This window comes from Bubalus bubalis, chromosome 7, assembly GCF_019923935.1.
Source record: "Bubalus bubalis isolate 160015118507 breed Murrah chromosome 7, NDDB_SH_1, whole genome shotgun sequence".
NCBI lineage: Eukaryota > Metazoa > Chordata > Mammalia > Artiodactyla > Bovidae > Bubalus > Bubalus bubalis.
Window position 1 is genome coordinate 1,498,117 of NC_059163.1, and position 25,879 is coordinate 1,523,995.

Genomic DNA, 25,879 nt, shown 5'->3' on the forward strand with positions numbered 1-25,879 from the left:
GATGGGGCCAGGGAGGCACTCAGGGACACAGCCTCGGAGGACAGCCCCCCGACCCACCACACAGGAGCCTCAGCTGGGCCCTGTCGCTCACAGAGGCCACCACTGCTGGGGGCACCACGCAGCCTGAAGTGAGCTTTTTGGGGAAGGGTCGAGGTCAGGGATGCTGGCTGGAGGACCTGCTGCTGAAGGCCAAGGGAGGCCCTAGGTCACCAAGCCCGCAGGACGGCACAGATGGTGCCAAGGCCACCCTGAGAGGGTGGGGGCGACGAGAGGGGGCAGAGTGAGCCTCAGGGTAGGGAAGGTGCTGTTCACTGAGGAGAGCTGAGCGCTTCACCCCCAAGCTAGTCAACACCCTAAACTAGTCAACATCCCTAGTCAACACCTTAAACCAGTCCATACCCCTAAACCAGTCAACACCCTAAACTAGTCAACACCTTAAACCAGTCAACACCTTAAACCAGTCAACACCCCTAAACCAGTCAACACCCTAAACCAGTCAACACCTTAAACCAGTCAACACCCCTAAACTAGTCAACACCCCTAAACCAGCCAACACCCTAAACCAGTCAACACCCCTAAACCAGTCAACATCCTAAACTAGTCAACACCTTAAACCAGTCAACACCTTAAACCAGTCAACACCCCTAAACTAGTCAACACCCCTAAACCAGTCAACACCCTAAACCAGTCAACACCTTAAACCAGTCAACACCCTAAACCAGTCAACATCCTAAACTAGTCAACACCTTAAACCAGTCAACACCCCTAAACCAGTCAACACCCTAAACCAGTCAACACACCTAAACCAGTCAACACCCTAAACTAGTCAACACCCAAGACTAGTCAACACCTTAAACCAGTCAGCAGCCCTAAAGTAGTCAACAGCCCTAAACTAGTCAACACCCCTAAACTAATCAACACCACCTAAACTAGTTAACACTCCTAAACTAGTCAACACCCTAAACTAGTCAACACCCCTAAACTAGTCAACACCTTAAACCAGTCAACATCCCTAAACCAGTCAACACCCTAAAGTAGTCAACACCCTAGTCAACACCCCTAAACTAGTCAACCCCCTAAACGAGTCCACACCCTAAACTAGTCAACATCCTTAAATTAGTCAACACTCTAAACTAGTCAATACCCCTAAACTAGTCAATATTCTTAAACTAGTCAATACTCTTAAAACTAGTCAATACCCCTAAACTAGTCAATATTCTTAAACTAGTCAATACTCTTAAACTAGTCAATATCCCTGAACTAGTCCACACCCTAACTAGTCAACATCCCTAAATTAGTCAACACCCTAAACTAGTCAATATCCCTGAACTAGTCAACACCCCTGAACTAGTCAACACCCCTAAACTAGTCCACACCCCCTAAGTCAAAGAACTAGCAGAGGCCCGGGCCCGGGCCCCAGTCGAGCGCATATGGGGGGCGGCCTGGCCCGGGGGACGCCGTGTGTGGCCCTGTCCACCCTGCACCACCCCGGGTTCACAATCGCTCAGTCACAGAGACGTTTCTGTGAGAAACCCGAGGGGGGCCTGGCGTCCACGCCGTCAGCCAGGGCGGCTGCTGTCTTGGGACAGGACGTCTGTGTGTGGGTCTGAAGGCTACTGGCCAAAAGCAAGCACCTGTTCTTGGGGGAGAAAGGGGTGGGGGTCAGAGGGAGCTCCCAACAGTGGAGCCCACAGTGAAGGTGCCAGCACCCCCCAGGAGAACAGAGGTCAACACTGGAGCTTTCAGTGGACAGAAGCCAAAGAATCAGCTTCATAGAGGAGTGCAAAGGCAACCATGCTCTGAAGCTGTGCCCAGAGGAAACACATAGCCTGGAGCTATCGGAGGGCAAAGCAAGACCAGACTCCTCCAGAGAGGTCACTGTCAGCCCTGGATCAGTCGCAGCCCCGAGGGGCTCAGGGGCACACACCGCCCTCCCCTCACCTGATTTTCCGCAGCAGCGTGTGGAAGGGCCGGAACAGCTCGGACATGTCCTCCACCTTGCGGTCCAGGTTCAGGGGTCCGTCCGCGTAGACCACGAGGCCGCTGCATCCAAGACACAAAGCCAGCCCGGCCTCAGCCCTGTGGCCACGGGGCCGGCCCAGACCACTCCCCCATGCACTCCCCTCTGAGCTTGAATTGTAAACAAGTTAGGAAAAAGCAGTGAAGGTTACCCAGGTTTCATCCCTTTTCAAAGCAGGTCAGCCTGTGTTCGTCTGAGGGATCATAAAATAATCATAGAACATGTTTGCACACTTCTCTGCTGCCATCAGATAAATCAGCATCGAGATTTGTTGTTAAATCTACCTCTTTGAAAGTGGAAACACTGGCATGCTAAGTTGCTTCAGTCGTGTTCAGACTCTGCAACCCTATGGACCAAAGCCCACCCATAGGACCGAGAATCCTATGGTTCCTCTGTCCATAGGATTCTCCAGGCAGGAATACTGGAGTGGGTTGCCATGCCCTCCTCCAGGGGATCTTCCTGACCCAGGGATCCAACCCGGGTCTCCTGCCTTGCAGGCAAATTCTTTACCACTGAGCCACCAGGGAAGCCCGGAAACACCGGATTTGTGTTTAAATATAACAGATGCAGGGTTGGTGAGAACTGGCCCTGAAACCACCTACTGCAAAGAGAAATAGGAGTTGGGACTGAGGCCCAGCCTGCCCTCCCACCAGCCCAGGAGCCCTGACCCTGGGGAGGGGGCCCTTCGGGGCACTGCATAGATGGGGCGAGACTTTCTAGATGGCGGTGGTTCAATTAACGGTGTTTGGGGAACAATTTCCCAAGACAGAACCTTGACTTCGTGGGAAAATGTGGTGGTCACAGCACAAAGGCAGAGTGGAAACAGACGGAAGAGAGGCGGGTTGGGGAACCCGGGGTCAGCTGCTCTGCGGCGCGTCGGGTCCTAATTCTCCTGCATTGAACGGGGCATTCTTAACCTCTGGACCACCAGGGAAGTCCCAAGAGTATCATTTTTAACCAATCCTTAACTTCTGGATAGGGCTTCCCTGGTGGCTTAGTTGGTAAAGAATCCGCCTGCAATACACGAGACCCAGGTTTGATCCCTGGGGTTGGGAAGATGCCCTGGAGAAGGGAATGGCAACCCACTGCAGTATTCTTGCCTGGAGAATCCCATGGACAGGGGAGTCTGGCGGGCTTCAATCCATGGGATCACAAAGAATCGGACACTACTGATTTAACACTTTCACACTTTAATTCTGGATATATACCTGTGTACCAAATTTTATGATTAAAAATAAAATCTCAGTGAAAAAGCTTCATAAATACGTATTTTGTGTCCTGCTAGGTCAACACAATGAAATTCTGCAGGAATTTGCATGCTGCCACCTGCCAGGCACCAAGCACGTTGGGTGACTAGGGGGGAGGACACAGCAGGCCCCGCCACTGGCCTGCTCCGTGACACAGGCCAGTGGCGAGGACACAAAAGCGAGCCAGATCCCACTTACACGAAACATCCCGAATCGGAAAACCTACGGAGAGGTGGGAGGGTGGGGGTGGGGGTGGCAGCCAAGGGGGCGGTGATCTCTTTTCAGAGGCGACGGTCACTGAAATCAGTGGTGGTGGTTGTATGACCCAGAAGCACGCGCTTCCGTTCAACACCCTCATTTTATCTCAGACAGGCAGGCTACCTGAGGGCCTCCTTCGAGGTTTAGAGCAGGTTCCCTCTAAGACGGTGGAAGCTGATGAGAATTTCCCAAGAGGGTCTGGTTTCCCCCAAGACCACCATCGAGACCTCGCAGAGGGAAGGCAGCGAGGCCAGGAAAAGCGAGGTGCAGGCCACACCCCGAGCCCAAGGGAAGCCGCAGGTGTGGCGGGGGCTCAGGCTTCTCTGAAGCCCTGGGTGCCAGCTGCCCACCCCTAACCCCTGCCACCCATCTTCCCAGGTCTTCATCGCCTAGGTCCTCCCTGTACTCTGGGACACGTGGGACTCTTTGCTCCAGAGCCCCGAGTAGTGCCATCTGCCCAGCTCGCTCCCCACTGGTCCTGCATGTGGCACACGACCCGTCTAGGCCCCTGTGGTCCAGTCTATAGACACCCCTATGTCCCAGAGGCCGGGCCCCAGGGACTGCTCAGCCCCCACCCCCAGCAGGTTCTCCCCGCAGCCCGTGCCTGGACTGGTCCTGGCCCACATGTCCACCCCACGCTCCCCAGGCCAGTCCACTGATGGCCACACCTACCAGCAGCCTCGGCTCCTGGTACCCCAGCTGCCCCTGGTCCCTCACCTGGCAGGAGGGCAGGCAGTCTCCATCTAGGTGTCCAGGTGCGAGTGAGCAGCCGTGGACCAAGCCCAGAACACCTGAGCTCTGACCTTGACTCCGAGAGGCTCCGAGACCCCCAGCACGAGACCACGCGCTTCCCGCCTCCGAGTCCGTAGGCCTGAATCCACGTGCTGCCCTGCTATCTCCAAGGCCGTAAGCCTGCAGGCCTGACCTAGAGCTCCCCAGCCCTCACGGCTGTGCTCCCACCCCATCACCAGGACCCCTGCTCTTCAGCCCACGGGCCCCGACTCCCAGCCAGCCCACCAATTGTCCAGACAAGCTCGTCACATCCTCCCAGGAACCAGGGGCGCCTCGCCTCTCATCCCTACAAAGCCGGCTCTCACAGCCCCTGCTGGTCCCCTGTGTCTGAGTGCGGGGTCCTCCTCCCCGGGCTGGGAGTGCCCATGGCTGTCACGCTCACCTGTCCCCCCATCGAGGCTGGGGGTCCCTCCCACACCAGGGTGAGGGCGTGCCTGGAACACCTGGCTCCTTGTCTGCTGGGACAAGGGCAGGCCCGTCCAGTGACTGCTCTGGGGTGGGTGGATGGCCACCTTCGGGGTATGAGCACAGCTCATCACCACCCAGAGGGGCCTGGCACCCCTGGGTTTCTGCAAAACGACCATCCAGGGCACTGTGAGGGACACTCACCACACGATAGCCAGCCGGGGGATGGTGAACATGAGGGCCGGCTCGTAGTCGTCAATCATGTCCTGGGTCAGGTACCCGAAGTCCAGGGCCCTGGCGGGGAGGAGACAGGGAGCAGGCGTGACCATGGCCAGATGGGAGCCAGGAGGGCGGCCGCGCAGGCCTCACACGTGGACACACGGAGGACGGCGGCTGGAAGAGCCCACTCCAAGAGGCCCGGCACGGGCAGCTCCCCCTCGGCCTCCCCCACCTTCCCACCTCCTGACCCACTGCTGGACGGAAGCGGGGAGCAGGAGAGAGGTGCCTGCCACGGGGGGCTGGTGGGGACACCTTGCCATCCAACACCCAAGAGTAAAGGTGCTGCAGGAAAGCTGCCCTGAACCGTTAACAGTCCCTGAGAAGCCAGCAACTGCTCTCCTGCATCCACCCACTTCCAAGGATACAGAGATGGCGTCCCCGCACGCATGGGCAGACACGCACCAGCGTGTTCAAAACCAAAGATTTCCTGCCGTCTGACTGTTTGCTGATTTGAAATATCTATCAACGCCTAAGAGTGAACAACCTGTCTCAAAAAATTAACAAACTTACGATGTGACGTTGTTGTCTAGTCGCTCAGTCGTGTCCGACTCTTTGGTACCCCATGGACCGTAGCCCGCCAGGCTCCTCTGTCCATGGGATTCTCCAGGCAAGAATACTGGAGTGGGTTGCCATTTCCTTCTCCAATGATGTGATATTGCTGCTGCTGCTAAGTCGCTTCAGTCGTGTCCGACTCTGTGTGACCCCGTAGATGGCAGCCCATCAGGCTCCACCGTCCCTGGGATTCTCCAGGCAAGAACACTGGAGCGGGTTGCCATTTCCTTCGCCAATGCATGAAAGTGAAAAGTGAAAGTGAAGTCGCTCAGTCGTGTCCGACTCCTAGCGACCCCATGGACCGTAGCCCACCAGGCTCCTCTGTCCATGGGATTCTCCAGGCAAGAATACTGGAGTGGGGTGCCATTTCCTTCTCCAATGATGTAATACTAGGCAAGTTCAAAACTTACCTGCCAGCGAAGCACTAGTCAAATACGAGGAATATTCCAGGTTCGATCTTAGTCTAGTCATAAAACCTGACTTCAGCTCTGACCCCTGCCCCCAAACAAGGCATGCTTAGATTACCGATGAATCACCCCTGAAACCCAGCCTACAAGGCCTCCATCCTGGCCTGGCGGGAGAGGAGTGGAGGACAGGAAGTGAGGAGGTGGGAATGCGAGGAGCGGGAGAAGGGTGAGGAGGTGAGGAGCCTGGCTCCTCGGGCTGAGCCTGGAGCCCCCCGGACCCTGCGAGCTTCGCCTGCAGGACCGACCCTCCGGGCCCAGAGAAGCGGGACTGTGGGGCTGGGATGGGCAGCAGGGCTGGTGGACGCGGCGCAGGGATACGGCGCCCTTCCCGGGTGCAGCCGTCCCCCGGGCCAGGGTGGCGGGAGGACTGGGCTCCCGGGTCACAGGGGCCTCACCTCTCCACCGTCTCGCAGAACAGCACGATGACCTCCTGCTGCACGTAGTACTCCCGGGGGGACTTCACGGGCACCATGGCCGACACGTAGCTGTGGGCAGAGGGACGGGGTGAGGGCCACCCCCGGGCGCCCCGCCGTGTCCCCGAGCCCTGAAGGTCTTAACGGACAACCAAACGGGGTCCCTCTGACTGCAGGCCCCTGCCGCCTCTCAGGCGCTCACAGCACGCGGCCCCAGCATCACCGCTCCTGTTTTCAGCCGAAGCTCCTCCCTCCTTGGGCTGTGCCCAGCCTGGAGCTGCCACTCGCCACTGCTCATTCCTTCCGAGAGGGCCCCCTGTCTCGAGGGAACAGGGAGTGGCCACGTGCATCCAGGCCCAGTGAGGGGCCCCCGGCCCCTGCGGAGCAGGACTCGCCCCTTCCCCAGGTGAGAACGGTTTCCCCTCCTCCTAAGTGACTAACCAGCCTTTCTTGTAATAAAAGCTCACTTGGGGAAATCTGGAGCAGACAGGGAGGGAGAAAGGCAGAAAGCTCATGTGTGGGCCCTGCTCCCTAGAGAACCATCTGGAACCTTGTGACTTCCTCCTCCGCCCACGCATCACAAGTCAGGCAGTTTCTGCTAACCCGCACCGCGGTGGATGGGCATTGGGCCTCCTGGGTCTCCTGCACCCCAAGCGTGTCTGTTTCTGTGGACATCTTGCAGCCCAGTCCCCACAGTCCCGGGACCTCCAGAGCCCTTGGGGGCGGGGAGGCGGGTGAAGGGGGCCCTGCCCTGTCCTCTGCTGCTGGTGGAGGGGGAGGGCAGACCCGCTGAGCTGGAGGGGCCTCCCCGCACGCAGTGGAGCTGGGGGCCCAGCAGGACCCTAATGGCCACCTCATCCAGTCTCGGCGGTGTCCCGGGTGGGAGCCCAAAGACACGCTGGGTGGGGAGGGGGCGGTGGATGACCTGCATCCACAGGACCGCCCGGGGGGAGGGGGCGGCGGCTTCACCGCTGGGGGGGGCGCCAGGGGCAGAAGTGAGGGCGGGACCTGGGGTGTCCCTGTGTTCTTCCGCCTGCCCTGGCCCCTCCCCTCGCCGTGCCCACCCCCATCCACCCCCGACGCCCGCAACCAGCCAGGGAGGGCGCCTCCCTTCGCGGAGTCTTCGGCTGCAGACGGCCGGGTTCCCCACCAGCAGGCCAGGGCCGCGACCCCTCGCGGGCGGCCTCCGGTCACCTCAGCTCGAACTCTGCGAACAGTACGTCGAAGTGCCGGAGCGCCTCCCGCATCTTCTCCGTGTAGGTGTTGAGGTCCCGCAGCGCCTGGTCGCGCAGGGCCCCGCGCACGTCCTCCAGGCTCCGGGTCAGCTCCTTAGCCAGCGGCCGCATGGCCATGCTCTCCAGCTCGCGGTTCATGATGATGGAGCCGGCGGCCAGGCACTGCGGACGGCGAAGGGGTCAGGGCAGCCCGCCCGCGGAGCACGCACCACCCCAGCGACGCTGGGACAGGCCAGCCCGCGTGCCCCAGGAGGCCCCGGCCACAGGTCTGCCAGACCGGGGTGGGGGGCGTGGCCTCCCCGAGACCCTCCCCCGCCTCCCATCCCCTAGACCCCTACCCCCTATTCTCATCCCTGAGACCCTCCCCGCTCCTCCTCTCCCCTTCCGCGGCCTCCTCTCTGGGCACCGGCTCCCTCCTGATTTCTCTTAGATGCCCAGCAATCACAGTCGTGATAACAAATGCCCTTGGGTTTGGGGCTCCGCCGGGCCCTCCTGGGCATGTGACCCCTGTCTCCTCCCCCTCCACCCCGCCCCACAGACACCCCTCAGACACCCCACTCTGGTTCTCGCCCAAGCCCACTGCCCGGGAGCTGCCCCTGGCTCCCCAAGACCCCCGACCTTTCTAAGATGCAGACACCTGGTGTCCACAAAGCTTCCCTGCTTCGCCTCACAGCCCCCACAGCTGCCCCCGCCCTTGGGACCCACTTTGCAGAGGTAAAAACTGAGGCTGGGGGAAGAGACAGCCTGCCCGGGGCCAACCCCACCATCTGGAGCCATCCCCAGTGGGGACATCGCAGCCAGGCGGTTCGGAGGAGCGGGTTGACACAGACTGAGATGGGGGAGCAGCGGGCCCAGGGCCGACAGCGTGCAGGGAAATGGGGGCATGGGAGTCCTGGAGAGCTGGCGGGGGGATGGCATGTGCTAGCGTCCTGAGAGAGGGGCCGGGCGAGGGGCTCCCACGGACACCGCTGCCCAGAGCGAGGCTGGTCCTGCCTAGGGTGGGGGGAGCACCTCCCTCCAGATCCTCAGGCGCCTCCTCGGGAGCTGAAGACCAAGATCTGAGGGGCCACGTGAGTGGTGGTGGCAGTGTGGGCTGGGGGCAGCTCCCCCAGCCCGGGCAGGAGTAAACAGCCCCTTGGGGGGGGGCAGTGCTGTCTGAGTATTAGCGTTACTGTAGCAGAGAACCAGTTTCACATGTCTGGGGGCCTGAGAGCCTCACAGAAATCACATGTGAAACCTCGTGTCTGTATTTGCGTGTGTAGTTTCAGGGGAGCAGGTTCAGTACCGTCCTCCACCCGTGGGAGAGGAGACGCCCTGCACCTGTAGATGCCCACGGGGGCCAGTCACGGAGGGACAGCTGGGCTACCTCGGCGCCGAACCACAGCTGGCCGGCCAGGTTGTCGTGGCGGATCTCCTCAGGGAACTTGACACAGAAGTCCCGCGGGGCTCGGTCCTGGGGGATGCATGCGTCCATGATCTGGTTAATGATGTTTAGCACGTTGTCCTGAAACAGAAGCGGGAAGGGCGCTAGGACGCAGCACCGACAGGTGGCTTGGCAGGACCGCTGGGCAAATCTGAGAAGCAAACCCAGTGTGCCAGGAGGTCACGCGGCCACGTGGCAGCACATGGGGCCTGCTTGGCTCGCGCTGCAAGGAGCCCAACCTTCCCAGAAGCACCCAGGGAGGACCACCTGCCTGCCTCCCCTTCCCCATGGCCAGGTATCTAGTGTGCCCACCACAGGGCCGGGGCACTTCCCATGTCAGTCCCTGTGGGCACGGCGTGGCGCCCTCTGTGACGGCTGAACCGCCCCCTGTGGACCCACCCTCGGTTCCCTGCGGCCTCGGCCACGGTGACAGCCCAAGTGTCTCTCTGAACGCCTGTGCACACATTTCTGAGGACAGAGCTGGAGAAATGGAATTCCTGGGTGGACAGATGGTGGGTAGGTGCCCAATATGCTACTGGAGAAGAGTGGAGAAATAACTCCAGAAAGAATGAAGAGACGGAGCCAAAGAGAAAACAACACCCAGTTGAGGGTGTGACTGGTGATGGAAGTAAAGTCCGATGCTGTAAAGAGCAAAATTGCATAGGAACCTGGAATGTTAGGTCCAGGCAGATTAGAAGTAATCAAACAGGAGATGGAGAGAGTGAACATCGACATTTTAGGACTCAGTGAACTAAAATGGACTGGAATGAGTGAGTTTAACTCAGATGACTATTATATCTACTACTGTGGGCAGGAATCCCTTAGAAGAAATGGAGTAGCCATCACAGTCAACAAAAGAGTCCAAGACACAGTACTTGGGTGCAATCTCAAAAACAAAAGAGTGATCTCTGTTTGTTTCCAAGGCAAACCATTCAATATCACAGTAATCCACGTCTGTGGCCCAACCACTAATGCCAAAGAAGCTAAAGCTGAACACTTCTATGAGGATCTACAAGATCTTCTAGAACTAACACCAAAAAAAGATGTCCTTGTCATCACAGGGGACTGGAATGCAAAAGCAGGAAGTCAAGAGATACCTGGAGTAACAGGCAAGTTTGGCCTTGGAGTACAAAACGAAGCAGGGCAAAGGCTAACAGAGTTTTGCCAAGAGAACGCACTGGTCATAGCAAACACCCTCTTCCAACGATACAAGAGAAGACTCTACACATGGATATCACCAGGTGGTCAATACTGAAATCAGATTGATTATATTCTTTAAAGGTGAAGATGGAGAAGCTCTACACAGTCAGCAAAAACAAGACCAGGAGCTGACTGTTGCTCAGATCATGAACTCCTTATTGCCAAATTCAGGCTTAAATTGAAGAAAGTAAGGAAAACCACTAGACTGTTCAGGTATGACCTAAATCAATCCCTTATGATTATACAGTGGAAGTGACAAATAGATTCAAGGGATTAGATCTGATACAGTGCCTGAAGAACTACAGACGGAGATTTGTGACATCGTACAGGAGGCAGTGATCAAAACCATCCCCAAAAAAAGAAATGCAAAAATACAAACTGGTTGTCTGAAGAGGCCTTACAAATAGCTGAGAAAAGAAGAGAGGCAGAAGGCAAAGGCGAAAAGAAAAGATATACCCATCTGAATGCAGAGTTCCAAAGAATAGCAAGGAGAGATAAGAAAGCCTTCCTCAGTGATCAATGCAAAGAAATAGAGGAAAACAATAGAAGGGAAAGACTAGAGATGGGAAAGACTTGAATTTTCTCTTCAAGAAAATTAGAGATACCAAGGGAACATTTCATGCAAAAGTGAAAGTGAAAGTCACTCACTCGTGTCTGACTCTTTGCAACCCCATGGACTATACACTGCATGGAATTCTCCAGGCCAGAACACTGGAGTGGGTAGCCTTTGCCTTCTCCAGGGGATCTTCCCAACCCAGGGATCGAACCCAGGTCTCCCTCACTGCAAGCGGATTCTTTACCAGATGAGCCACAAGGGAAGCCCAAGAATACTGGAGTGGGTAGCCTATCTCTTCTCCAGTGGATCTTCTCAACCCAGGAATCAAACTGGGGTATCCTGCATTGCAGGCAGATTCTTTACCAACTGAGCTACCAGGGAAGCAGATGGGCAAAATAAAGGATAGAAACGGTATAGACCTAACAGAAGCAGCAAATGTTAAGAAGAGGTGGCAAAAATACACAGAAGAACTGTACAAAAAAGATCTTAATGACCCAGGTAACCATGATGGTGTGATCACTTACCTCGAGCCAGACATCATGGAATGCTAAGTCAAGTGGGCCTTAGGAAGCATCACTACAAACAAAGCTAGTGAAGGTGGAATTCCAGCTGAGCTATTTCAAGTCCTAAAAGATGATGCTGTGAAAGTGCTGCACTCAATATGCCAGCAAATTTGGAAAACTCAGCTGTGGCCACAGGACTGAAAAATGTCAGTTTTCATTCCAATCCCAAAGAAAGGCAATGCCAAAGAATGTTCAAACTACTGCACAATTGCACTCATCTCACACGCTAGCAAAGTAATGCTCAAAATTCTCCAAGCAAGACTTCAACAGTATATGAACCATGAACTTTCAGATGTTCAAGCTGGATTTAGAAAAGGCAGAGGAACCAGAGATCACAGTGCCAACATTCATTGGATCATAGAAAAAGCAAGAGAATTCCAGAAAAACATCTGCTTCATTGATTACGCCAAAGCCTTTGACTGTGTAGATCACAACAAACTGTGGAAAATTTTTAAAAGAGATGAGAATACCAGACCACCTGACCTGCCTCCTGAGAAATTTGTATGCAGGTCAAGAAGCAACAGTTAGAACCGGACATGGAACAACAGACTGGTTCCAAATTGGGAAAGGAGTACGTCAAGGCTGTATATTGTCACCCTGCTTATTTAACTTCTATACAGAGTACATCATGAGAAACACTGGGCTGGATGAAGCACAAGCTGGAATCAAGATTGCTGGGAGAAATATCAATAACCTCAGATATGCAGATGACACCTCACTTATGGCAGAAAGCGAAGAGGAACTAAAGAGCCTCTTGATGAAAGTGAAAGAGGAGAGTGAAAAAGTTGCCTTAAAACTCAGCATTCAAAAAATGAAGATCACAGCATCTGGGCCCATCACTTCATGGCAAACAGATGGAGAAACAATGGAAACAGTGACAGATTTTACTTTTTTTGGCTCCTAATTCACTGCAGATGGTGACTGCAGCCATGACATTAAACGACACTTGCTCCTTGGAAGAAAACTTATGACCAATCTAGACAGCTTATTAAAAAGCAGAGACACTACTTTGCCAACAAAGGTCCGTCTAGTCCAAGCTATGGTTTTTCCAGTGGTCATGTATGGATGTGAGAGTTGGCCCATAAAGAAAGCTGAGCGCCAAAGAATTGATGCTTTTGAACTGTGGTGCTGGAGAAGACTCTTGAGAGTCCCTTGGACTGCAAGGAGATCCAACCAGTCCATCCTAAAGGAGACCAGTCCTGAATATTCATTGGAGGACTGATGCTAAAGCTGTTACTCCAATACTTTGGCCACCTGATGCAAAGAAAGGACTCCTTGGAAAAGACCATGATTCTAGGAAAGATTGAGGGCAGGAGGAGAAGGGGACGACAGAGGATGAGATGGTTGGATGGCATCACTGACTCAATGGACATGAGTGTGAGCAAGCTCCAGGAGTTGGCGATGGACAGGGAAGCCTGGCCTGCTGCAGTCCACGGGGTTACAAAGAGTCGGACACAACTGAGCCACTGAACTGAACTGGGTGGACAGACGTTCTAAAAGAGGATCTTCAATGTCCAGTCTCTGTGCTGCTTTGATTGACATTCTCAGCCTGTGTCATCCTGGGCTTGATGGCAACATGGTCGGGCAAGACCTGCTGTCGGATGGACATCACTAAGGGTTGACCTGTAAGCGCAGCCTCCTCAAACCTGCTTTACTGAATCTTTGGTGACATCCCACTCTTTTCTCAAAATTGTCCTGTTCTGTATACACGTACCATTCATTCAGTTGAATTACGAGAATGTTGAAAATTTCGTTTCTTTGTGATTTGCTAAGGGTGAAATGAATGCACATCCATCCCAGGAACTGGGAAGTGGGGAAGTGGTGGGGCGGGAGTGTCCTTGGCACAGAGACCGCAGGTGGCACGCCTGCTCCCTGTTCTTGTCCCCGTGGGCATCCTCCCGTCAGCTGGGATTGTCCATGCGTGTAATTGTGCACGCTGCTGCTGCCGCTTACTGCTGGGACACGTTATTATGACTTCCCACAAATCCAGCTTGTGGTGGGGAGCCTCGTGAGATCCCAGCTCCCTGCTCCCTCCTCTGCTGGACCCTCACGACACTTCTAATTTTCCGTCAATGACGCAGCCACCGTGTGGCGCCTGACGCTGCACTTCGGGCTGGTCCCTCAGAAGCCATGCCTAGAGGCAGCATGACAAGCCGAGTGTGAGCTGCGTGCACAGGCTCCGATCCCATTCGCCAAATTGGTTTCCAGAGAGAGAAACTGACAGTCCTGCCCTGGGCAGTTTTGTCTCAACAGCCCTCCCCGCCCCTGAGGCTCCAGCTCGAGTTTTCCTCAGGCAGTAGCCATGGGCAGGAAGCGCGACTTTCTAATGCAAACAGGTGATGCACTAAACTCTGAAGGGAATTCTGCACCATAAGCAGAATTGCACAAAATGTGAAAATAAAACCCAACCATTACTGAGCCATCTCACTGTCAGCTCTTTTTAAAAGGTTTTCTGGGTGGGCAGGTCCCTTTCTCACGATTCAACAAACTCACAAAAAACTAATGTCAAAACCAACAGCAAGTGCCCTGCGGGTCAGGGAGCCAAGCCCTCGCCCAGCGTCGTGGGCCAGGAAGCCAAGGCCTCGCCCAACATCGTGGGCCAGGGAGCCAAGGCCTCGCCCAGAGTCGTGGGGCCTTTTAGTGGGGATGCTCCCCACTGCCCAGCCCAGGACAGCAGCTGCCTGAGGACGTCCCAGCAAATAGCCGCCGAGGGACCCAGGGACGCTGATGGGTCCTCAGAGCTAGAGCAGTGTCCTTCACGGGGTACTTACTGGGACATCCGATTCCAGCCAAGATGGAGTAACAGGAATGAAAACTACCTCCTCAAACGATAATGATGGAAACAAGACAAGGATTCTCCAGACATTGGACATCAGGTGACGCGTGATCCCAAAGAGAAGAGAAACGGAGGAGGCGGGAGCTGTGAGTGCGCAGCTCACACCGCCTGGAGGGAATTCTCGGGTCCTGGCACAGACAGAGGGGACCAGGTGGAACCCAGCAAACGCCCTTGTTGAAGGGACAGAACCGAGAGTCTGGGGAAGCCAAGGCCACCAGAATCCAGAGGACAGAGTAGCGGAGATGAGCGAGCTGCCTGGGGAGACAGTCGCGGGGAGGCCCCTCCCTGAGTGTCCAGCTGGGCACAGGGCCCACAGCATAGAAATGCTCACAGATCACAGGGCATTGAGTAATACCCAGGTGTACTCGGTACCAATTCTTCTTAGCCCCAGACTAAACAGAGCTCTGAACCTGCATGACATCTGAAAAAAAAAAAAAAAAAAAACAAGACCCAAAAGGATCAAACCATTTCCAAGCAACCAAACTGTATTACAAAATAAAGCTCCAAAAAACCCAAAAATATTCAGCTACCAGCAAGGTAGAATTCCCAATGCCAGGCATCCAATAGAAAAATGAGCAGGCTTGTAAAGAATTAGGAAAATGTGACCCCCCCAGGCCCCCCCAGGAAGCAGAACCAGGCTGGGATGGTGCTGCCCTGCGGGCTCCGCACAGACACCCCCGCTGAGTGCAGGCACCTGGTGTGACGGCACCTGGGAAGCCTGAGGCACCCCGGGCAAGGGGCTGAGCCCCCGCCCGCAGCTGAGAAAGCCAAGCCGTGACCTCCAGGCACTTCAGGGGGCGTCCACATGCTCCAGGAACTGACACATGGATGCTGGGAACATCAGGGGCGGGGAAGAGCAAGCGCGTGCCCGCTCAGTTGTGTCCGACTCTGCGACCCCCTGGACTGCAGCCCGCCAGGTTCCTCTGTCCGTAGGGTTCTCCTGGCAAGAAGACTGCAGCGGGCTGCCATCCCCTCCTGCAGGGGATCTTCCCGACCCAGGGATCGAACCCGCATCTCCTGCATTGGCAGATGGATTCCTCACCGCCAAGCCACCTGGAGTGAGGACCAGCTAAATCTGGAGCTGGGTGATCCCCCCAGGGTGACGGGCTCTAAAAATCAAGGCCACGCGGGGGCCCGGCAGGGCGTGCTGCAGCCAGCCCCTCCGCCAGGCCGACACGTTTTATCTCACGTGTGCTGTGGTCACTCACGGCATCCCTCCCTGCGTGCGGCCTCTGTCCAAACCCCTCCCTGACTGCAGCGGTCCGCGAGACACCCACCCTGTCCCCCCCGAGCCTGCCTGCCCCCCGTGCCATCATCCGCCTTCTGCAGAGGGGCACCTCTGTGGGTAAGCGCCACAGAACAAAGGAGGGAATGAACCAGCGGCATCGTGACAAACAGAACGTGAGACCTCGATGAAAACTAGAAAGGGCAAAATGCCTGTTTCAGGAGACGTTAGAGATGAAAATCACTTCCCACTGTGACCAGCTGAGCTCACAGGAATTCACTGCCGCGGGAGCTCCCAACAACGAGAGGTGCAGCAGTAACGGGCCAGTTACATGTGACCATGCCGGGCCTCTGTGAAGGTGCGGCTCGCACAGGGAGGCTCACTTTGGCCGCTCTTCTAAGTCCTGTTTCCTGAGCGAGCAGTTGAGTACCGAGCCAGGGCCCAGGGGGCCTCAGCCACACTTGGGGCCATGCGGTTGTGTAGAGAGAGGCCCTCCCAGCGGGCCTGACGGCCGTCCTCCAACAGGCCCATGTGCAGGGCTGGCATCCGGGAGCTGGGGTGTCGGGAGGGCCCCCAGCACCCCCACAGATGGGGGCTCCCTGTGCCTTCGTGCTCTTTCTGTGCTCACACCCTCTACCCTGGGGCTGGATTGACTGTCTACCCAGCAGAGGGACCCGCAGGGCTGGCCCCCCAGTAAGAACCCCAGCTCTGAGTCTGTGACAAGCTTCCCTGGGGACACCTGTCTCTGTGGGTCTTTGTGTCCCCGTGATGGGATTCTGGAATCTGGGGCCTGTCTCCCCTGGACCCCACTCCCCCACTGGACCTTCTCCCATCGCTGGTTCTGCTTCGCAGCTTCTTGCTGTGATGGATTGGAGCCGAGAGGACCAATGTGCCCAGTCCTGCGCGTCCTCCTGCTGGAACCCGGGATGGCCTTGGGGACCCCGACACGGAGGTCCTCAGGGAGCCTGAGATGTGGAAGGTTCTGGTGTTTCTGTGTGAGTGTGAGGTACTTTAGCCGATTTTTATGACTTTCTTCCACCTTTTTTAAGCTGCTTCACCTGCATCCAGTCCCAGGGCGGACCTCCCTCTCTGCTTTTCCTGCCGAGGTTCTGTGAGGCGCCAGCTGAGTTTCACCCACCTGGTCCGTCTGTGTAACATGCAGAGAGCAGGCCCGGGGGGGCTTGGAATCAAAGAGTCCCAGGGAGCAAGTGCCCCCCTGCCAGGAGAGCAGGGCCAGGTGGGGAGGGGCAGAGAGTGGCCTCCTGCCTGGCAGGGCTCAGTGAGCTGCAGGGACTGTGGCCATCCTCTGCTGGGGAAGCAGGCTGTCCAGGGGCCAGCCAGGAGGGAGACCCTCATGGTCCCCGGTCCCTGGCCCCTCCTGAGAGATGACAGAGGAGGGTGCGCTCCTCCCGTAAGAACCGTGATGCTTGAAACGCTTGGGGGACCCTACCCGCCTGTGATCTGGGACGCACGCCCAAGCCCCCACATCCCCAAGTGGAAAGGTGCGGACTGGCAGGCTGAGCAGGCTCTGGAACTCTGGAATAGAAGTTGTCAGGCTGGTGAAGCCGTGCTTGCTGAGCCGTAGGAATTCCCAGCTGGTGGCCTGGACCGTCCGTCAGTCTGGACCCTGCAGTGGGGAGGTCGCCACCCACCAGCTCTGGGGCAACCCCCTGCAGGCCCTCCATCCCCCCCATTCCCCTGGAGGGGGCCCGTGAGCCCAGCCCTCCTCAGCAGCTCTGCCCGTCCCCAGCTCGGCTCCCCGCGGGCTCCCTCCGCTGTCCCCGCCCCTCACCTGGCAGGAACGGAACTGGCTGACAAGCAGCGTGCAGCGCTGGGGGTCCTTCCGCCCGTCCAGGCTGTCCAGCTCGGCGGCCACCTGGCTTAGCTCCTCGTCCGCATGGTAGAACTGTGCCAGCAGCTGCGGGTCCGACCGCTGTGGGGAGAGTGGAGTGAGCGGACACCCCGGGTGTGGCCCCCTCACCCTGACGGGCCCCTGAATCCCTGTGTGCGTGTATGTGGGGGGTGGGGTGACCACAGACAAGGGGCTGGGGAGTGCTGGGGGCTAAGGACAGTGGACTCAGTCTTAGGAAGGAGCTTTACTCCGGAGACTAAGCCGAGGCCATGAAGGCAGCGGCTGAACAGAGGGCCAGCTCCACTGCCCAGCCCCGGCACCCCCCAGCACCCCCAGCCCTCAGCCCTCCGTTATCGCAGAGAGACGGGAGCGAAGGCCGGACAGCAGGTCAGCCCCTGCTCCCTCCTCCTTCCGCCTGGGAGTCAGCCTGCCCGTGACTACGCCCTGCAGTCTGCCGAACACAGGGTAACTTGCTTTTGTGATTTCTCAGTTCGCTGCTTGGCTGATGGAGCCTGAGTTTCGCCCCTCCCCCACTGTGACCCGTTCCCGGGTAGATCTTCCTCCGAGCAGGGGTCTTGGTTATCAGGACCAGGGAAAGGCCCCCCCCCCAGGGACTTTTCACAGATCGGGGATTCACCCCCCGACCCCCTACCCAGCAAAGGCACCTGAGCACCCACTGCTGAGAATGGAAAACGGGGGACAAGCCCTGACCAGGGCAGCCCAGACCCCACCCTGTGGACCCCCAGGCATCCGTGACTCCCTGGTCCCCTCCATGGGCTCAGCTGACTCCCCCAGGATGCCCACCAGTGACCCCTCTGTGATGAGAGGGGAACCGGGGTGGGGTCAGCGGCTGGCAGTGCATTTCTGCCCCCTTCCTGTTGTGCTGACGGGAAGGAGAGGGGCTGGAAGGCGGGCAGCTGCCCAGACGGTGCCCTCACACACGCTCCCCACCACCTTGGTCTCAAGCCTCCCCAGGTCCACATCCATCCATTATGCCCCATCTGGACCCACTTCCTACCCTGGGGCCTCCTCCTGGTTTCAGAAGCTGGGGGCAGGGAGGGACACCCTTGCCCTCTGACCCCCAGCCAGGGTTTTACCTGGCACCTTCAGGGTGTGGCAGACACCCGCATAAGGGAGAAGCCAGGAGGGAGCTGGGGAGGGCGGCCCGCCCAGGGAAAGGCAGGGAAGAAAACGGCAACACAGTACCGGGGACCTCAACCAGCAACCCCCAGACTTGGGTGCGCCAAACACCTCCGTGACCATGAGCAACAAACATCCTCCAAACCCGGCCTCCCCTCTCCCTGGGTACACGGATGGTCCGGGCAGAGCGGAACCTGTGGCCTGGGAGTGAAAGCACCCAGATGAGCCCTCTGGACTCGCCGCGCTTTGCTTCCAGTACAGCAGAGACCTTAAGACCAGAGCTATGAGTGTGTTGACCGTCACCAAAAACAGAGAGATGTGTACAACACACACACACACGTGCACACACACATGCGCGCATTGAAGAAATTAGAGAAGTCAGAAAAAGCATTTTTTAAGCTAGCAATTATCTTTATTTTGTTGAAACACAGAAGGCCTGTGTGATTTTAAAATTTTAGTTATATTCCGAGATAGCTCTCCAGCCCCCTCAGAAGGGATGATTTCCAGCAAAGAATCAAAATTCCCCTCCGTGGACGTCCCTGGCTGCCCAGTGGTTAGGACTCTGTGCTTCCAGCGCAGGGGCAGGGGTTTGACCCCTGGTCAGGGAACTGAGATCCCGCAGGCCACAACATGCAGCCAGAACTGAAAAGATGGAAAGAGCTCCCGGGGGGTTCGGGCTGCCAAGGTGCGGCGGGAGAATCTTGCCGATGCCACCGGGAGACCCAGACGCTGTGAAGACAAACTTCCAGGCAGGGGTCCAGGAAATGAACGAACACAACTTCAACGATTCAATTTGTGCTGATCAACAGGATCCAAAAGAAAATTTTTGGTGCCACATTTCCATTTCTAAGTATGCAGAGAACAAAGCGAACACAGCAATCTCTAGCCTGGCTCATCACTCAGACCTAAATCGGTCCGGCAGGGTCACCCTCAGGCCAGCTTGGGGGCGGGACTGCGGACTGCAGGGACGCAGAGGAGGACAGACGTGTTGCTCTGTCCGACCTGGGTCAGCCGGCCTCATTCAACAACATTTAACATTAAAGTTTAAATGAGACTTTCAAATGTCCCTGAGTAAAATGTCCACGGCAAAGAGAATCAATGGATACGAACAGGACCTACCTTGAAATTAAAACCATGAGAGGATAAAATAGAGCCCAGTAAAGATGTCTTTTTGGCACACGATGTCAATATTTTCTCAAAATAAATTCATAGCAGTGACAGCTTTCACTGTTACAGGACAAAAATAAAATTCACGAAGATAGCACTTAGGCGGTTAGATGAGTAGTGAGTCAGCAGCCTCCGAGAAGGCAAGAGAAAACACAAAACCACAGCAGTGACTGAGTAAGTCCGAAGCGCCAAAGTTGACAATTCAGAACCGATTCTGTGAAGCTGATCCAATTATCCATCATTCAAACAGCTGTCCTGTGATGCAGGCTGGGGATGTGGGATGCGGACGTGGATGCCTGGGTGTGTGTGAGCTGAGGCCCTGCCCTCAAGTGCCCGTCTGAGCCAGACATGTGACAATGCTGGAGGGACCCAAGCTTCGTGAGGCTGGCCAGCTGGGCTGGGGCAGAACGTGGCCTGAACCAGAGTGCCCCAGCCCCGGGCAGGGCACCGGTTGTGTCCCAGTAGGTACCACCAGACCCTTCGTGAGGTGGCCCGATACTGACCCAGATGAAGAAAACTAACGGCCAAGGTCACATCAGTGGACCTGGCAGAGCCGGCGGTCAGCCCAGGTCTCACTCTAAGGACACTCGGGGGTCCGCATGGGAATGAGGGACCAGGACCAGATCCATGACTCTTGCTTCCCAAGTAGGAAGCAAACGCTGCAGCGGGAAAACCTTAGAAGGATGCCTGGTCACCGCAGCGCGGTCTCAGCCAAGCTCCAGGAAGGGGAGAAGAGGAGGCAGATGGCAGGACAGGTGGGCAGGACAGATGGCAGGATGGCAGCGTGGCCAGGTCGGAAAGGACCAGCCCCCTTGTGCCCCCAGCGCAAGCCTGGAGACGGAGAGCAGCCAGCCCCCACCCCCCGCCCGCCCCCCAGCAGCTGCCCCAGGACAGGAGCTGGGCTCCGAACCCTCGTTCCCAAGACCACACCCCATGGGAACCCCACCACCCTCATGCTGGGCAGAGGAGAGCCTTCCAGATCTCGATGGCTCCCCAGGTGAGCTGCAGCTGGACAGGCGGCAGGCAGCTCAGGGGTGAGGGCTGGTGGGGCCAGGCCAGGCCTGGGCCTCTCCTGGACAAGCCCCCAGCAAAGCCTTATACCCCGGCTCTGCCAAGCCTGAATACAAGAGTGTAGCCGAAAAAGCAGAGAAGAGCCTCGGGTTGTGAACACAGAGTCTGGCTGCTCCCTGAGCGGGGCCTCCCACAGCCCTCTGGCCCTCGGGCCCTGGGCTCAGGGGAAGCTGCCCAGGCCACACCAGACTGTCAGGGAAACCCACTGACCACGGGCCACCAGGACTGGAAACCCTTCACTGCCTCCAAACAAACACCAAGCCAGGCCCTCCGCGGGTGTCCACCACATCCTTCCGTCCCCGGGGCCTGGGGGTGCCGGGCAGCCGTGACCCCGCTGCTCAAGGCTGGCCTGGTCCACAGCAGCGCGTCAGGGCCGCACCACTGACCCGGCCGCGTCACCCGCCGCCCGTCAGCGATCGGGAGCCCCAGACGGGCGCACACTGCTGTCGTTCCCGGGGGGCAGCCTTGCCTCTGCTGGCTACTCTGCACCCACTCACACCCAACTGCCTGCCTTCCCATCCAGGCTCCTCCACCAGGGCCTCACGGCTGGCCCTCCGGCCCCTGCTCACTCTCGGGACCCGCACCTGGGGTCAGGTCACCACCACTGAAGCCCGGCCTGCTGCAGTCCACGGGGTCACAGAGTGGGACACGACCGACCGCCTGAACAAGAGAACCTTCCTACGCAGAGCCGACCGCCGACGGCCCTGCGGCAAGGCCAGGCCTCTGCGGCCCCAGACGGTCTGCTGAATGCATGCTCTGAAAGCTTTTGATTCCTGGACCAGTTTAGACACCCAGTGAGTCGCTTCCCCGCCCCTGCTGTCTCTCCAGGCAGTGTTACCCCCGGCCAAAAGCCACAGCCAGCTTGGAGGGGCAGCAGCCCTGCCATGGGTCACTCTGGAGGCAGCCCGCCTCAGGAAACCCCCGCGGAGGGTCCCTGCCCGTGTGGCACAGCAAGGGCCCCTGGATAACGACAACCCTCACCATGGGAGGACTGGCTCCAGAGAAGCAGGCCCCTGCCCTGGAGGAAGCTGGTCTGGTCCCACCAGGGTGAGGTGGCCACGTCGGGCTGGACACCGTCCTTCCAGGGGACACCTGGGCTCAGGGCCCTGTGACACCCCAGGCGCCCACCCTGGCCTTGGCTGCGGCACGTGCGGACACAAGGCCTGGAGACGGCTGAGCATCTCGAGGATGGTTTTCAGAAGGAGAATGCGTTCTCAGATAAAACTCCCAATCGGGTGTTGTATATACATACAGAGAGCTGGTTGCAGGAAATTTAACCGCAGCCGCTGCAGTGGGTCATAAAGAAGCTCTTCCGAAACCGCAGAGGAAAGGAGCCCAGGGTGGCAACCGCCAGGGGGGCGGAGGCGGGGTCACCGCGGCAGCAGCTAGAGAGCTCGTCTTTGAATTTCAATAGGTTTCAGGTTCTTCAAAAAGCATTTTATTTTTAAGACTTATTACCTAGTGAACTTGTTAGTATGCCAATCAATTCTGTTCCTTCTCTTCTGACAGCCAGGGGACACTGTCCCAGAGGTCTCGGGCCTTCAGGGTGACACGGGGCCACGCTCTGTTGCCGGGAAAAGCCCTACCTGGTTGACAGCAACCCGGGAAACAGCCACAGAGAGGCTGCGGTCTTCTCAGCTTCTAGGACGGATGGAAATCCACTCGTGGGAAATGGGAATTTAAACTGCTTATTACGAATTATTTCTCTCCTTCAAAAAGGACTTGAGATGACTTAATTATAACGCACGTGAATTGAACTTATTTGTTTAATCAGAGGAGCAATCAGAAGTCCGGAACAGGGATCCCGGGTTCTGGGCCATGTGGATTACTGCAATGTGGTTAGCCTGATCTCGGGATTGCTGGGCCAGGCCGGAGCCCTCCCCGGGCACGTCCCCCTGTCCTGGGCACGTCCCCCCACCAGGCTGGGGTGAAGTGGACTGGGAGAGGCCCTTCCTGCCTGGGTCCGAGGAACACGCTGGTTGGGGAGGAACGTGGAATCCCCGGGGAGGGCCCCATGGGAGCACCTAAGAGATAGGACGTCAGTGGAAGCCAGCACTGAGGGGCCCTGGTGAACCAGCGGGGAGCGCACCGCTCCGGACCACCCCCTGAAGGACACAGGACCTGGGAACCCAGGCTGGCTGCTGTGTCCCGGCACAGACCCCCTGACCGTGCCTCACCCGGACCGCTCGGGTGACGCTGCTCCGGGAGGGTCTTGGCCAGGCAGCTCCAGCAGGGTGGGGGACGAGCCCCGCCACCCCTTCTCCAGAGAGGATGATCTGGGCTTCTGGAAACAGTTGTATTGAGACATGACTCACCTCCCATAACATCCACCTGATTGAAGTACGCAATGCCGGGGTTTAGTATATTCACAGAGCATCCACCATCAGCAGGAACTAAAGTCAGAATCTTTTCATCACCCCCAGAGAAGCCTCACCCGCATTCCCAGCAGCCCCTCCTGACTCACCATGTCTATGGGGGTGCCTGTTCTGGGCATTTAGCTAAAGGCAACCATACAAGCTGCGATCTTCCGTGTCTGGCTTCTTTCACTTAGCACATGTGCAAGCTGACTCTGTGTAGCGGCATGTGTCAGCACTTCATTCCTTTTTAAGGCCGAATCGTCTTCCACCACGTGGATGGACCACATTTTGTTAATCCATTCGTCAGTTGGTGGACGTCTGGGTTGTTTCTACCTTGGTCATCATGAATAATGCTGCTACAAACAGGTTTTTATGTGGATATGTTTTCAGCTCTTTGGGGAATAAACCAAAGTGGAATTCCATACAGTGCCAGTCATACAGTGACTATGTTAGACTTTTTGAAAATCTGATTATTTTCCAAACTGGCTGCACCATTTAACAAAGATGTAAGAGCAGAGTTGCCATATAAAGTTAACATACAGAGGCCTACTGCGTTGCTACACACTAACAAGGAACTACCAGAAAGAAACTAAGAAAGCAATCCCGTTTACAAGCGCATGAAAAAGAATAAAATACCTAGGCATAAATTTAACCAAGGAGGTAAAAGATCTGTACTCAGAAATCTATAAGACACTAGTGAAAGAAACTGAAGATAACACAAACAGATGGAAAGGTATCCCCTGTTCACAGACTGAAAGAATTAACATTGTAAAAATGGCCATACTACCCAAGGCAATCTACAGATTCAATATAATCCCTGTCAAAATATCAACCATATTTTTCACAGAACTACAACAAATGAGTCTAAAATTTGTATCTAAACACAAAGACCCCTGAATAGCAAAACCATCTTGAGAAAGGAGGAAAAAAATTAGACGTGTCATGCATCCTAATTCCAAACTATACTCCAAAGTTGTGCTAATCAAAACAGCATTGTCCTGGCCCAAAAACAGGCACACAGGTCAATGGAACATACTAGAGAACCCAGAAAGGAACCCACACTTATATGGGCAATTAATCTATGATAAAGGCGGCAAGACCGCCTCTTCCATAAATAGTGTTGGGAGAACTCGATAGCCGCATGCCAAAGAACCGCACTCTCATACCACCTACAGAGACAGAGTCCAAAGAACCGCCCTGCGCTCTCATACCACCTACAGAAATAGATTCAAAGTGGACTAAAGACTTAAATGTAAGACCTGAACCCGTGAGACTTCTAAAAGTAAACATTGGCAGGATGCTATCTGACATTGGTCTTAGTAATATACATATATATATATATATGTATATATTTTGATTTGTCTCCTCAGGCAAGGGAAAGAAAAGTAAATATAAACAGATGAGACAGCATCAAACTAAAATGCATCTGTACAAGGAAGAAAATTATCGACAAAATGAAAGGCCACTTACTGAATGAAGGAAGATATTTGCAAGTGATAATCCGGTAAGGAGAGAGTATCCAAAATATACCAAGGACTCACACAACTCAACTTCAAAAAACAACTGAAAAATGGACAGAGGATCTGAACAGACATTTTTCCAAAAAGGAAATGCAGGCAGCCAACAGGCACCTGAAAAGATGCTCAACGTCATGAACTATGAGGGAAATGCAGACCATAACGTCAGGGAGACATCACCCCACAGCTGTCAGAGTGGCCATCATCACAAAGAGTACACACGACGAGCGTGAGCAAGGGCGTGGAGCAAAGGGGACCCTCGTGCGTGTTCATGGACACAGAAATCGGTGCAGACATGATAGAGCACAGTATGGAGGTTCCTCAAAACGTGGAACTGCCACCTGATGCACTGATCCCACCACTGGGAATTTATCTGAAGAACATGGAAACACTGGAGAGCTATCTGTACCTCCCTGTTCATCACAGCACTATTTACAACAGCCAGGATATGGAGCCAACCTAAGCGCCCATCCCAGATGAGTGACGAAGATGTTGCGGGTATGCACGATGGAACAGCACTCGGCCATCAGAAGAATGGAATCCTGCCGTCTGTGGCAACGTAGATGGGCCTAGAGGGTATTACTGGAGAAGGCGATGGCACCCCATGCCAGTGCTCTTGCCTGGAAAATCCCACGGACGGAGGAGCCTGGTGGGCTGCAGTCCATGGGGTCGCCAAGAGTCAGACAAGACTGAGCGACTTCACTTTCATGCATTGGAGAAGGCAATGGCAACCCACTCCAGTGTTCTTGCCTGGAGAGTCCCAGGGATGGGGGAGCCTGGTGGGCTGCCATCTATGGGGTTGCACAGAGTCGGACACGACTGAAGCGACTCAGCAGCGGCAGAGGGTATTATGCTTCGTGAGGTTAAGTCAGACAGAGAAGAGACAAATACTGCATGATTTCATTAAATGTGGAGTCTAAAAAACAAAGCGAGTGAACCAACATAACAAAACAGAAACAGAGTCATAGATACAGAAAACAGGTGGTTTCCAGAGGGAAGAGGGGTGAGAAGAGGAGAGAAAAAGCAGGGCACCTCGGAGGACAAGTTTCAGCAGAAGATTAACCAGTGTGGGGAACAGCGACTGTGTCATATCTTTATATGGGGACACACCCGCCCACGTCTACCCACCTCGCCCCACCTCGCCCCGCCCCAGCAACTAGACTCATCCTGGTGATCCTTTTGAAATGTCAAATCACCATGTTGTGTAATGGGAACTGAAATAGTGTTGTAGATCAATTGAACTTCAGAAACAGACAGAGGGGGACTTCCCTAGTGATCCAGGGGCTGGAACTCTGTGCTGCCAA

General features: G+C 56.0%; 1 protein-coding gene across 2 annotated transcripts in view; it reads right to left on the reverse strand.

Moving 5' to 3' along the window:
* The window catches only part of ZFYVE28 (zinc finger FYVE-type containing 28), a 98,915-nt gene that overhangs the window by 34,637 nt on the left and 38,399 nt on the right, over positions 1 to 25,879 (reverse strand). For both annotated transcript variants that reach the window (XM_025289565.3, XM_044945535.1), the window contains exons 2-7: positions 17,264 to 17,404; positions 9,035 to 9,172; positions 7,628 to 7,830; positions 6,416 to 6,505; positions 4,927 to 5,016; positions 1,942 to 2,043 (exon numbers count right to left, since the gene is read on the reverse strand). In XM_025289565.3, the coding sequence (XP_025145350.1) occupies positions 1,942 to 2,043; positions 4,927 to 5,016; positions 6,416 to 6,505; positions 7,628 to 7,830; positions 9,035 to 9,172; positions 17,264 to 17,404 (764 nt within the window). The remainder of the gene's footprint in view (positions 1 to 1,941; positions 2,044 to 4,926; positions 5,017 to 6,415; positions 6,506 to 7,627; positions 7,831 to 9,034; positions 9,173 to 17,263; positions 17,405 to 25,879) is intronic.